The 12,951-nt window shown below is 40.5% G+C and overlaps 1 protein-coding gene across 1 annotated transcript; it reads left to right on the top strand.

Annotated features, from left to right (window-relative positions):
- Window positions 1-1,168: 1,168 nt before the first annotated feature.
- LOC311268478 (uncharacterized protein) lies at window positions 1,169-11,485 on the top strand (the record flags this gene model as incomplete). Its single annotated transcript, XM_084372153.1, has 16 exons — window positions 1,169-1,192; window positions 1,291-1,359; window positions 1,596-1,685; window positions 3,176-3,285; window positions 3,472-3,749; window positions 3,849-3,991; window positions 4,109-4,201; window positions 4,779-7,538; window positions 7,871-8,003; window positions 8,185-8,290; window positions 8,919-9,075; window positions 9,245-9,337; window positions 9,589-9,675; window positions 10,322-10,463; window positions 10,844-10,935; window positions 11,098-11,485. The coding sequence occupies 16 exons, from the start codon at window positions 1,169-1,171 to the stop codon at window positions 11,152-11,154; spliced, it is 4,434 nt and encodes a 1,477-aa protein (XP_084228279.1). The 3' UTR covers window positions 11,155-11,485.
- Window positions 11,486-12,951: the final 1,466 nt, after the last annotated feature.

A 12,951-nucleotide genomic window follows, 5' to 3' on the forward strand; every position in this document is an offset into this window, starting at 1 on the left:
GAAGGTACCATAAAACGTTGTAGTCAACTTAACAAACACATACCAATTCTTTTAATAGTATACATTTAGACACTGTGTCATGGAGCTATGATTCAACATTAAACTAGTCCAAAACCAGAAAACTAGGAGAAAATGACACATTTGCTTCCCATTAACTGGAGCCAATACAAGGATTTATGTCTTTTAGGTTTCTGTATGCATTTGTGCCAGGACACTGGAGGAAGAGGTTTTGTTGGTTTGTGTGTTTGCAGTGTTTCATGCTTGTCATAAAGTGGCAATTTATTTTTGTTTAGTGAAGTGAAAGTCCTTGGGGTACTGAACTACTATAGAGAATCAGCCGACAAAACAAGCACAAAGAGAGTTTTTAGTAATATTTTAGAAGCTGTGAATACCAAACAAGCAGTCGCAGACTTTGAAATAGCCTAATTTAACATTCAGACTTTAGTGGTATTCTGTTTGAGTCTTCGATGGCTGCCTTAACATCCAATTAATTTTTTCATTGCTTTGTTTAAGACCCACCTTTGAGAAAAGCACCATCAAGAGAAGATTTGCTATTAGGTTAAAAAGTCCTCTGTAGAAACATTTTAAGAAGCGGGCCTATAAGCATAGTTTGGGACATTACAAATAGTTTGGGAACTAATACTGGTCCAATATTCAGCAGAGACGGGTGTGATGTGTAATTCTTAATGACGGAGAAATCCTTCAAGGATTTTAATATAACTCATTACATGAGTGTAGGGAGTCTTTAATGACGACTCAAGTTAAACAGAGGAGATGATTTTTAAACCAAGTAAAACAAAAACAGAACCCCGAAGCATCAGTTCTACCCTTTTTTTCTGTGCCAGGAGTTGAGACGCTCATCCCTCCCTCGTTACCGGGGACTCAAATCCATCAAGTGCAGAGATGTTGAAGCCTCTGTGATTGTGAGTCTGATTACAACTGATTTCTCTTAAAAGAGATTTGCTTACATCCTGTTACGTCATCTAGATCTCTCAGCATGTTTGACCCTGCTGAATATCTTGGTTTTTAACATGTACCAGAAACATATAATTTAAATAATACTCAACGCTAGCCATTATATTGACATACAGTACTTCTCTGATTTGGTGCATGAGATGCTTTGCTTCCTCTTTAGCCTGACCTACTCAACTTTAAGAAAGGATGGATGATGCGTCAGGATGCATCTGGACAGGTGAATTGGTTAATTCACTGTCATTTAAAGTTGCATGATTACAGTCCTGACAAGCTAATAATCTTGTTTTGCTCTGACTGCACATATGTTTCCTGTAGTGGAAGCGACACTGGTTTGTCCTGACTGACCAAATCCTGAGGTTCTACAAAGATTCAATAGCTGAGGAGGTGCGCTGGTATTCTGTCATAATCTGTCTTATTAAATAAAAAAATAGATATAAATTTACAGTTAGAGAAGAAGCGCATATATCTGTTATTATGGAGATTGATCCTTTAGCAAGCATAAGATGGGTTAAAGTAAATCATGAATGCTTCACTGAATGCTCTACTCATCGTTAACTGTGAGTGATTGTCTGAATGGGGGTTCATGTTACAGATATTTGTTCCCTGGTTGTTCATTTCAGGCAGCTGATGTGGACGGTGAGATAAACTTGACCACATGTTTTAACGTCACAGACTACCCAGCTCAGAAGGACTGTGGTTTTCAGATTCATGTGAGTTCAATAGTTTAATCATCACGTGATATAATATGTGGTGTGTGAGAAGGCATGAACTGAACACACTAGGGCCTGTTTTTTAATTAGTTATAATGAAGGCAGAAATGTAGCTCATTTTCCTCATGACTTCATTGTAATTGTCAATATTAATAGCTCACTAAATGTTTAGAGCAGTAAAATAAAGGTATTTAGCTGCTACACATGGAGCTAGGTCAGATAGTGTGTCTGTCAGTGTCTAACCAATCAGAAACAAGGATCTTTTCGCATCATATTTGGTTGAAGCTGCTGATTGGTGCTGCTTGGAAACGATGGACCAGCTGCTCATTTGAGACTGTGCTCATTTTGGCTTGTCAACCAGAAATTGTTTAATCTACGTAGACCGTTTGGTGGGGATGAACTTTGTGAACTTTCCAGTGTGGAAAAGGTTGATTTTTTTTGGTGTTTCTGAAAGGTTTGTGTTAAATGTTAAATGTATTATGGTCCTAAATATTTGCAGTTAGGATCCATATAAGCAAACATCAAGTTCCATAACTTTCTATAGCTTCTCTGGATTGAGTGTTTTTTTTTCATTGTCTCCTCGTTGTTGTAGGAGCGATGCATAATTATTACTCTTTTACGTGGTAATGATGCATTTTATACAGAAGTATTCTTTGCAAAGACCTCTTTATTTTGTGAATTATTTCTTCAACTTCTTTTAACTTCATCTATGCAATCTTTGCTGGGTTGCATTTTATCCGAGGGCAATGATGCTTACTTACTGTAACCTACTTTTTCATGCAGGTTGGTGTCTATTATTGTTTTTCCTGGTGTTACTAGAGATGAGATATTATTGTCTGTAATAAATACCTGATATAGCAGTTTCAACTACAGACTACAGACTAACTACAGAAATTTTTAACTCGTCTAGTTTTACAGAATGTGATATTTAACACAAACTCTGTGATTCTGTCTGTCTTGTTCAGAATTACGTGATAAAAAAAACTGCAAGTTTTCCTGTTTTCTTATAGTATTGTGCTGTACTGTGCTGTTTTTTCTCTACTGTTTTCCTATTCCTATTGGACAATGGCATTACGACACACTGAACATAGAACATACAACATTTAAAAAATCCTTTACGAAAAATGTTTTGAATGTTAGAGTAAGGAGAAGTGGGTAGCAGGGGTCAAGCTTCTTTTATATAACCCAAAAATAATGGTAAAGAGATGGACATTAAAACAGAGCAACCCAGACAGAGACTGAAAAGAGGTGTTGCAGCAATACGGTATGAGAAAATAATGTGTTTTTTGACAATTTAAGCATGTAAACATTTTCTAGTGGACACCTGAAATAAAAGTATGAACTGGAAAATGAGCATAATATGGGACCTTTAGATAACCTGTGACATGACATTAATGAGTATAAATCCAACTGAAAAACAGTTTTGAAAGCCAACCAACCATTACCTTTCACTTTAAAGTGTATAATGAATGACATCTGTCTTTCCACAGACCAGAGATGGAGTGTACACACTCTGTGCTATGACCTCTGGGATGAGACGCAACTGGGTCCAAGCAGTGTTGAAGAACGTGAGGCCCAATATCACACCTGACGTCACAAGGTAAATAGAGTAGTTTTAGTTCATTTCTAACATTGCTGCAGGATTGGTTCATATACAAAATGTAATCCACTGTCATGAAGTATCTTTACTCCTTACAAGCCATCTTATGATTGTTAGTGGATATAACAAAGTTAACATATTATCCTTTATGTAAATTCTAAAAAAGTTTCTTTCGTATCCTCACAGCTCCCTCCCAGAGCAGACGACTCAACAGAACTCAAAGCAACCAGACTTCCAGTCGGCGGGTGGTCTGGAGAAAGATAAACACCCAAACAGCTTTTTGCAAGAGCATAAATCCAGTGACTGTGCAGAGGAAACACATCAGCAGCAGAAAGAAGAGCAGCCAGAGAGAGAGCAGAGTTCTGCTGATGGAAGTCCTGCATTATCTAGGATCTCCTCCTCTCATCTGTCCTCCCCCATCTCCCCCTCCACCTCCTCTGCTCTGTCTCCCATCGAGGGTGAAGGTACATCCTGTTATGTATGCTTCTTGTTGCAGCCACACAGATAATTAAAATGTAAAATTGCTGTATATGTTGCTAAATGTATAATTTTCTGTGCACCAGGTGGGACAGATGCGTTGTCATGCATTGACGGAGCTGTAAGTGACAGCTCCACAACAATACTGTCAAACGATGAGCGCTGTGATGAACAGTCAAACATGCAGAGTGAAATTGAGAAGCAGCAAACTGGGCAACTTGTCAAGGAGGTGAGATCATGTTTGAGTGTGTATCTGTTATTCCGCAAACATATCGTTATTCCTCCCTACCAAACTAACAAGGTGTCACAAAGGAGAGATAACACACAACCCAATTTTTCTCTGCAGCTTGAACAAACACAGAGGGAACTGTCTCGACTCCAGCAGGTAAACAGGAAACTGCAGGATGAGCTGCAACATGAGAGAGAGAGTCATTCATGGGTAAGGGTTCATCTACAGGTATAACACAGAAAACACTCAAACATATAAATATTCAATAAATTGTCACACAGCATTTTATTTCAGCTACCAATTTTAAAAATCTGCAGCTGAAAAACAGTTGTTCGTTGTTCTTCTTTGAAGCATCAACATGTAGATATAGAAGATAGCATACAACAGATGGACTGAAGTCCAGGCCCTTCCGCATGCAAAAATGACATGTAAAAACAGCTGTGGGTTTTGCATATGGACTAATTTGCCTAATCGTTCCATAAGACCACGGTGGAAAGGCAACAACGGACTGAAGGGACATTTTAGTTCCTTGAAAAGTTGCTCCTGAGACATTAAAATCTGGGTATTTTGTCTGGAAACACTTTGCTAATCTAGTTTGAAGGTGATGCTCCCTACCTTGTTGTGAAAATACACATTGTTCTACAATTCAAAGGCAATATAGGAAGTAAGAGAAGGTATTTTTCATGGAGTGACATCCACAGTTGTAATTACACTATAATTAATGTAGTAACACAGAGATCAGCATCAAAGCACAGTTTGTCAATTAAAGCTCACTGTTTCCCTCTAGAATGAGATTCTTTCAAACTCTCCTTCGGAGCAAGTGTTGGCTTTAAAGCGACTGCAGAAGATGAACCACGACCTCCGCCATGAACTGGAAGCTCAAAAAAGGAGTCAGGAGGAAGCCAGAGAATCTGAACTTCGGCGACGAGTAGATCTCTTAGCCCAACAAGCACAGTTACTGGTCACGGGTGATGCCACGGCACTTGCACAAGCCCATCTAGAGCAAGATCGCAAGCGGTTTCAGGAGCTGCAGGCAGAGTGGGAGCGGCGTTTGGCCTCCCTGAAGTCCCAGCTGAGCATCAGCGAGGAGCAGAGGAAGGAGGCTGAGTTGCGCTCGACACAGCTGCAGCAGGAGTTGCATAATTTACACAATCTCCAGCAGGAGGCAGATCGCTTGCAGAAAAATCTCCAAGAGGTGACGACTCAACTTCGCGCAAATGAGGAGACACAGGCCCAAAAGGAGGCCCGCCTGGAGAAGCACCTCATGCTCCTTCAAGCAAGTCAGGAGAGAGAACGGAGGAGCTTGACTACCAGCCTGGCGCAGGCAGAGCGACTCTCACAGGAACTTCAGGAGAGATTGGACAGGGCTGAGGAGCGGGTGGGGAGCCTGAATAAGACTCAGGCCTGGACCAGGGAAATTGAGAAGGCTCAACAACAGCTCCAAGAGGAGCTGGCATGTACAGTATCTGCTGTGCAGAAACTTCAAGATGAAAGGGAGCAGCTCGACCGTCGCTGTCAAGAGCTGCAGAACCAGTTGTTTGAGGCAGATGGGGAGGTGGGCAGGCTGCAGAGCCGTTTGAAAACAGATGAGACACACTACTACAATCTGGAGCACTCATATGAGAGAGTTTGTGAGGAGCTGCAGCTGGCTTTAGGGAAGGTGCAGGAAAAGGAGTCTGAAACACAGGACATGCGAGAAGGCTACGAGAGACTGCTGGACAGGAAGGAGCAGGAGCTGAGTGAGGTTTTGCTGAAGATGGAAGTCTTAGGTAACAGCCTGGAGGAGACAGAAGTGAAGCTGAATGAAATGCTTAAAGTTTGCACCTGTGCTTCTCCTCATGAATCCACACAGCAACAACAGACGACTGATCTTCTCTCTTTGAATGAAAATAATGGTGAACCTGCAAGAGTCCGTTCTCTCTCAACTAGCTCATCATATCAGAGCCATGTCACTGCAGGAGATGACCCAGAAAGGTTTATGTCTGTGATTCAGATGCTGGAAACCAAACTTTATGCGACCGAGGAGAAGTTAAGAGACATCATGCAAAGACTGGAGGAACGCCAGAGTCACATCTCCTGCCAGGACCCCCACCTTTGCTCCCAGCTCACCCGGAGCCGAGCCACCGCTCAGCACCTCAGTCTGCTGCTTCATAGTCAGGCCAAGCAGAGCCAGCGCTTTGCCCAGGAGACAGAGAACTGCTGCCGGATGTTGGTCGGCAGGTTTCAGGTGGCACTGAACATCATACAAGCCTGCAGAGAGAGGCTTCAAACCGCCCCCATTAATATTGCAGACTTTGAGAAGCAACTGGCCACTGTTGTCGCCTGCCTTCAGCAAGGAGAGAAAGATGCAGAGAAACAAAAGCAGGAATCACGTAATGCCAGCAAAGGAGAGGACAAGATCCTCAATGATGTGACGTTAGCTGAGAGTGCTCAAAGTAAACTGCCATCAGAGGATGACGTGGAAAGTGTCGGCAAGTGTTTAACGAAGGAGCTATTTGTAGTAGGAAAAATGGTGTCTGTGCTTCAGAGTCAGCAATGCATTGGACAACTGTCCTTAGCACAAAGTGAGGATGAGGGTGACGTGGCACACAGGTACAAGAACATAGTCTCCAAGAGAATAGCCCTAAAAACAGAAAAAAGCAGAGCAGACTGTGAAGGAGCCATCAGTCGAGTGTGTGCTGAAGCGGAGCTCATTTATGCTGCTTTAAAATGTCAGCAGCAATACGAGAGCGTGACTCAAGTGAATAACCAAGAAGTGGAGCATCAAAGGAAGGGTCTGGCAGATGTCAGTCCACCGGAGTTGGCTCCTTATGAGGAGCAAGTGCAGACAGAAGGAGCTGCAGAACCAGCTGCAAAGGACGACTCTGATGTCAAAGAGGTAGACGCAGAGAAAGAACCAGACTGGTTGCGGAGACTTATATCCCGGCTGCAGAGACGTGCTAAATGCTTACGCCAGCTCTGCCAGGAGATCACTAATGCCGATGGAGTAGACTGTAGTATGGACGACAACTGGGAAAATGCCTCTGCAGCTAACATAAATTGGATGCAGGAGCAGGCAAAGTTGATTTATTTGTCGGACAGGCTGCACTTGGATTTAGAGCAAGAGTTGCAGCAAAGTGAGGTGTTACGGGCCAAACTGCAAGCTCTGTACAAAGAGCAGGATATCACATTCAAGGATGAGCAGGAGGCTTTTAATCACACCTTATGTCAGCTTCAGGAGGACAACAGTGTGTTAAGAGAAGAACTAGAGCAGGCTGAGCAAAAGATAATATCTGTGGAGACGGGGAACCAGAGACTCCTGGAAGACATAGGGAAAATCGAGAATTATCATGAGGAACGCATGAAAAAATTGGACACCGAGTATCGAGAGAAGATAAGAGAACTGCAACAGATCCATGAGGAGGAGATGAAACACTTGCATGGTTACTACACCAAAGAGAAACAGCCTAAACCCTGCACAGAGGCACCTGGGCTCGGAAACCGAATGGTGGGAGGTGATGCAGCGGCCACGAGTGAGGCTTACCAGAAAGATCTAGAAAAAGTTGAGGTAACAAAGAACTCATTTCTTCATCAGATATTTGGAAAGCAATTCATTTTTTTTTAAAAAACAATTCACAGCTAATGGTGAGGACAAGTCAGAACTGAGTAAATATTCTGTCAACTGTATAACTTCTGCTCATTTGGAGCCTTTTTTTACGGATCAAGTTTGGTACTTACATCACTTTTACTTTGATTTGAAATTTTAAGTCCCATTTTATCCTTTTAGTTTTAGCGGTTTAAGATTTGTTGTGGGAAAAACACTGTTCCTAAAGACAAAGGTGAGGAGCCTAGTGCAGTATAAGTACAGCATTATCATATAGTTTGCTCGCTTCAATACAGACGACCTCTGCTATGGAAGAAATGCACAGGAAGCTGATCGGTGATCTACAGCGGCAGCATAATGAGGAGGTGGCAGGACTTCTGAAGGAGAAAGACCAGCTGCTGCAGGAAGAGACAGCTGCCACAATGGCAGGTAAAAATGAGTCATACAAAAGTAAAAGCACTGTTAGGTCAGTAGAAATTGTTTATTCAACCAGACTTGAAAATTGCTAAGCTGTTGTGCAGTATGAAAAGTTACTCGTAGATGAACAGAAATGAAGTTACTCTGGGTAACGATTATAAACAATTATAAAAGTTGTCATATGTTTCTGCAGCCATTGTAGCAATGAGGCGAGCCCATAAACAGGAGCTGGAGAGAAGTCGACAGTCTCAGCAGATCAAGGAGAGTGCTGACATCACACAACTGTACGTCGAGCATGAGTGAGTGACTGCTGGTCCTTTCACAGCACACTGAAGCTACTGACTGACGGCTGCAGACTTACTCTATTACTGCAGCATTTACTGCAGTGTATGTATTACATTGCATTATATTGTAATGTGCTCCTTATACAGTGAACTAGTAACTCTGTATATGGTAGGCTGCAGGGGTTACAGTACAATTTTGGGTTTTGGGATTTTTGGAATGATTAATGACAAAACCTAAGTAGCTAGCAGATTTAATTTTTTTTCACCTCAGGTGGAGTTCTGCATGAAAATACTAACCAATTATCCAATATCTAACCTATACACTCTATTGTACTTATCTGTATAGGATTTAGGGTTTTCATGTGACAGCCACAACTCACTGATCGATCAAAACTAAAGTCAATGGTTAGACAAAGTACTGGCAGCATCATCTCTGTCTTACGTTTTACCACACTGTTGTGTCTCCCTCTGAGGGCAGACTCACAATCCCTCAATTGGCCGCAGGTGTGTCAGCTGAGGTCGTGACCTGTGTCACTGATTAAGTGATTTGATTGAATCAGTCATCTGATTTGCTATCAATAGTATTTAACTCTCACCCACTATACTGTACAACATCGTCTGTGCTTCTGTTTGGCCACTGCAGCAAGGAGATCCAGTTATTGCACAAGGAGCTTGAGGTGTTGTCAGTTCAGCACACTCAGAAATGCCTGGAAAACTCTCAGCTGAACCAGGAGCTGCAACATGAGAGACAATCCCTGATGCAATACCAACAAGAAAATGCGGAGCTCAAAAAGAATCAGGTAAAAACAATTTCTTCAAGGTGTCTCAGAGAGAATAGCTGAGTATTCTTCGTCTGTATTCATTCAACATAACCACATCTGGATGACGTGAACAGTGTGTTTATTTCTTAAGCCATTCACAAAATATATCAGTGTGTCTTCTTCTTGTTCCCTGTCATTCTTTATTAAGAGCGAGGCAGATGAAATGTCTCAACTTCATTTCTTGCAAAACGGGAAAAAGTCATATGATGCCCCTCAAGTCGATGACTTCTATGAAATGGAGGTAAGTGTCTGGAAAAGTTTAACCCTTTTTTCTTTGTACCACATCATAAACTCTCCTTAAAATCTCTGTCTGTCTTGAGTTCAATTATACATATTATAAAATATTAGAGGGAAAAGGTGGAATAATGATTATTTCCAGAGGTAAATAGTAAATGTTCGGACTTATCTTCTCCCCTTTACTAACACACAACATAAAACTTACTGGAGAACTGTAATATGTGCTTTGTAACACTATATTGATGTGTGTTACAGGTGATTCTGCGGGCGAGAGAGGCAGAAATGCAGTTTCTCAGACAGGAAGCTCATTCTCTCAGGGAAGAGTTGAAGATTGCTAGAATGGTAAATATCTTTAATTTTCCTTTTTCTTGTTTACATTTTCAGATAATCTCTGGCAGTCACACTTAAAAAAACATTTTGTATTTACTGAAATTGGTGGATGAGTGTAAATGAAACAATAATTTAATATTTACCTGAAGACTAAGGAAATGTGATACAGTTCACTTGATCAAGGCAGCTGTATAAAATGATGAATGAATGGCTGCAAGGACTTTTATACACAGAATTCAGTGTAGTGAAGTGCTGTACATTTCGGCTGCAATAAAAGCACCAATAAATCAAGTTCAAAACTGTACACATGCACAAAGAGGGAGGGAGAAAATGGGAGTTACTATTTATAAAATAGCATTAACAAATCTCATCAAAGATTCAAACAGACAGATTGAAACAGACAGCAGCTAATTATAGGCCATACTAAGTCTGATGCTGCAAGTCTAATTTTTAAAGGCACAGTGTTCCATATTTTTATATACGTAAAGGATGCAAATGTAAAACATATTGTATATGTACCCTGACAGTCTGATAATGTATTTCTCATTCATATGAAAAAGTAACTTTTAGAACTAACACAACAATCTGTGATTTCACAGTGACGTGCATGTAAATGTTTGTGTGCATGTGTCATCATGTGTGTGTCTGTGTGTAACAGGACAAAATATATGCCCAGAACAAGCTCCAAGCCCTCTATACAAACAGCCAGGATGAACCTCGTCACGATGCTAACAAACTCTGTGAAGATTTCAAGTCCAACACTTGGTCTCCCAACAGAGACGCTTCAGGACAGAGCCTTGGTGAGACACTCCTTACTTTGTGTGTTTTTTTAAAATGTAATGATAACTTCTGAGATTTAAACTCACACACACATTCAAGTGTTTAACACTTCTTTAGCTGGTTAGTGAATCTGAAGCCTTGTGTATTTTGTCAGCACACGGTTGACTTAATCATGTTTAGATCCACCTGAAAGGATTAGTGGAGTCTGGTGGAATAAGACGTTTGCTCTTTTGCCGAGAGTGCGACAAGAAGAATGATACCACTTTCATGTCTGTATAGTGAAAAGGAAGCAGCAGCCAGCAGCCTTAACACAGGGAGAAACAGACTGGCTCTGTCCATCGGTAACAAAATAATCATCAATAAGCAAATAATTGTGTTTTCTGCCCTTGTGCTTTTTCAGATGACACTGTGACAAACGCAAGTAATGCTGCTTTTCTGAAGAAAACAGAGAAATCACACCTCACAAGACAGATCAGAGGAGTGAGATCCAAGGTGAATTTTTTATGTTGCCTTCATACAGTATAAACCAGTTTTAAGCCTTTTTTAAACCCTTACCTCACATTGAAGTGTTTCAGTCATCCAGGTAGAGATTTGGTGCTATTACTACTTTTTCTTTTATCTCATATTTTTTCTTTATTTGTGTTTGGCTTGCAGAGTTTAAAAGAAGGCCTTTCAGCCCAAGAAACAATGAAGCTGTTTGAGTCTTTCTGATCCAAACAAGATGAGAGTGTGGGATCTGCGTTTCAGAATAAAACTGCTGTTTGGTCAGTGCAGTTCAAAGACAGAAGATGTTATTTTGTCTATTACAGTATGTGTAACTCTTTTTTTTAAACTGTGTAAAAAGTTGAATTGTTCTTGTTTGTTGTTTTTGTGCTTTGTGATTTGGAAAAGAGCAGTCAAGATTTTAGTGCTTATGTTTATATGTGTGTGTGTGTGTGAGAGAGAGAAGCATCTTATTGCCACTAGAGGGAGCAACAAACACTGGATTTTCTAGATAAACATTTCTAAAAGTTTACTATAAAATATAAAGTAATCACACAGAAATAATAATATTCATATATTTTGATGCTCAGGATATTGCACAGTGTAACGTATAGACACACTGCCTGTGTTTTTATTAAAAGATAACTAAGTGTGTTGCATCCTTTGTATAAAGACTGTTATTAACATATTGCACCACTAGATGTAGCATAATACAACATTTACTATGCCAGCGAAGGCGACAGAGATGATGTCACTGGACTGGCAAAATGATATTCACAACGTCCAAATGCAAAACTGACTCGCTGCCACTTGCAATAAAATAAAGTGTCATTAGTGTTGATATAGCAGAGTTGTTGGGAACATGATAACTACACAGCATGTGAGGCCTGGCAGGTTGACCAAAAACTCAACCAAGACCTGTCTCACCTTGTAGTTCAACATACAGTGATAGTGTGTGACACAGAGCTCTCGGGAGCCCTGCAGCTAATGAGGCGGCTGTTGTAAGAAAAACTGATGTCTGCTCTGCTCATAAAACACACATACTGTACCTTGTCAGTGGAGCACAGAGTCTGCATATGATAACACTCTCCATCATCAGATCAGCTGACATGCAGAAGCAGAATAGGATCCTCGGTTTCATTGCAGACAGATCATCAGAGACAAAAATCTTGTAACAGCTTCAGAATAATCCACCTTTGCTTAACATGTTGTTGACATTTAAGTAACATGCCTCACATTACTCAGATATGTTGCAGCTTGCCTCAGTTAACCCATACCACTTCATATGTGTATAGGATGTTTTCTTTACTCCAACCTGTCCAACTTTATTCAGCGGAAACAAAGATCTTTAACGATAAATGTCAACATCTCCAGAGATCTGATTTCTGTGTAAATTTTCAATCATCTCTCAGTGCCCTTGGAGAAGACCTAATCTTGACAGTGATCTGTTCCTTGGAGTCATATTCCTAAAGAGGAACATTGCACCTCATTAAAACCTAACACTCATCTTTCCTTCCCTGTGACTACAGTGTGGGAAACTGCAGTCATGTGAGCCGACACTTTGATACTTAATATTATCCATCGTGGATATAATTCTGCACCTGTGGGCTTTTCTGTTTGGCAACATAAGCACCGTTCTCTGAAAGTCAGTGTAGATTTTTCTTCCCAAAACACTTGAAGAATGTAATCCTGGTCTAGGCAGGTGGAGTTCAAATTGTTTCATACACTAGATTTAAATGTTGTCACTAATTAAAAATAAAATAATTAAGAGCAAAATGTTTATTTGTAGTTTGACAAAATGATCTTAACTCAAGGTCCACTTACTGTTGAATGTGGTTGAAAGCTCTGCAAAAAGCCAGTAACTCTACTTGAGCTAAAACACGTAGTTGATTAATAGTCAATCGGCAGAAAATTAGTCTTTAACTGTTTTGCCAATCAATTATTCATGAAATTATAAAATGGGAGTAAAATGTAAATATTGCTTGTATTCTATTTTTTTTTTAATCTCACTGTAAATTGAATATC

Source organism: Pagrus pagrus (assembly GCF_965226575.1).
Source record: "Pagrus pagrus genome assembly, chromosome: 13".
NCBI classification, from domain to species: Eukaryota; Metazoa; Chordata; class Actinopteri; order Spariformes; family Sparidae; genus Pagrus; species Pagrus pagrus.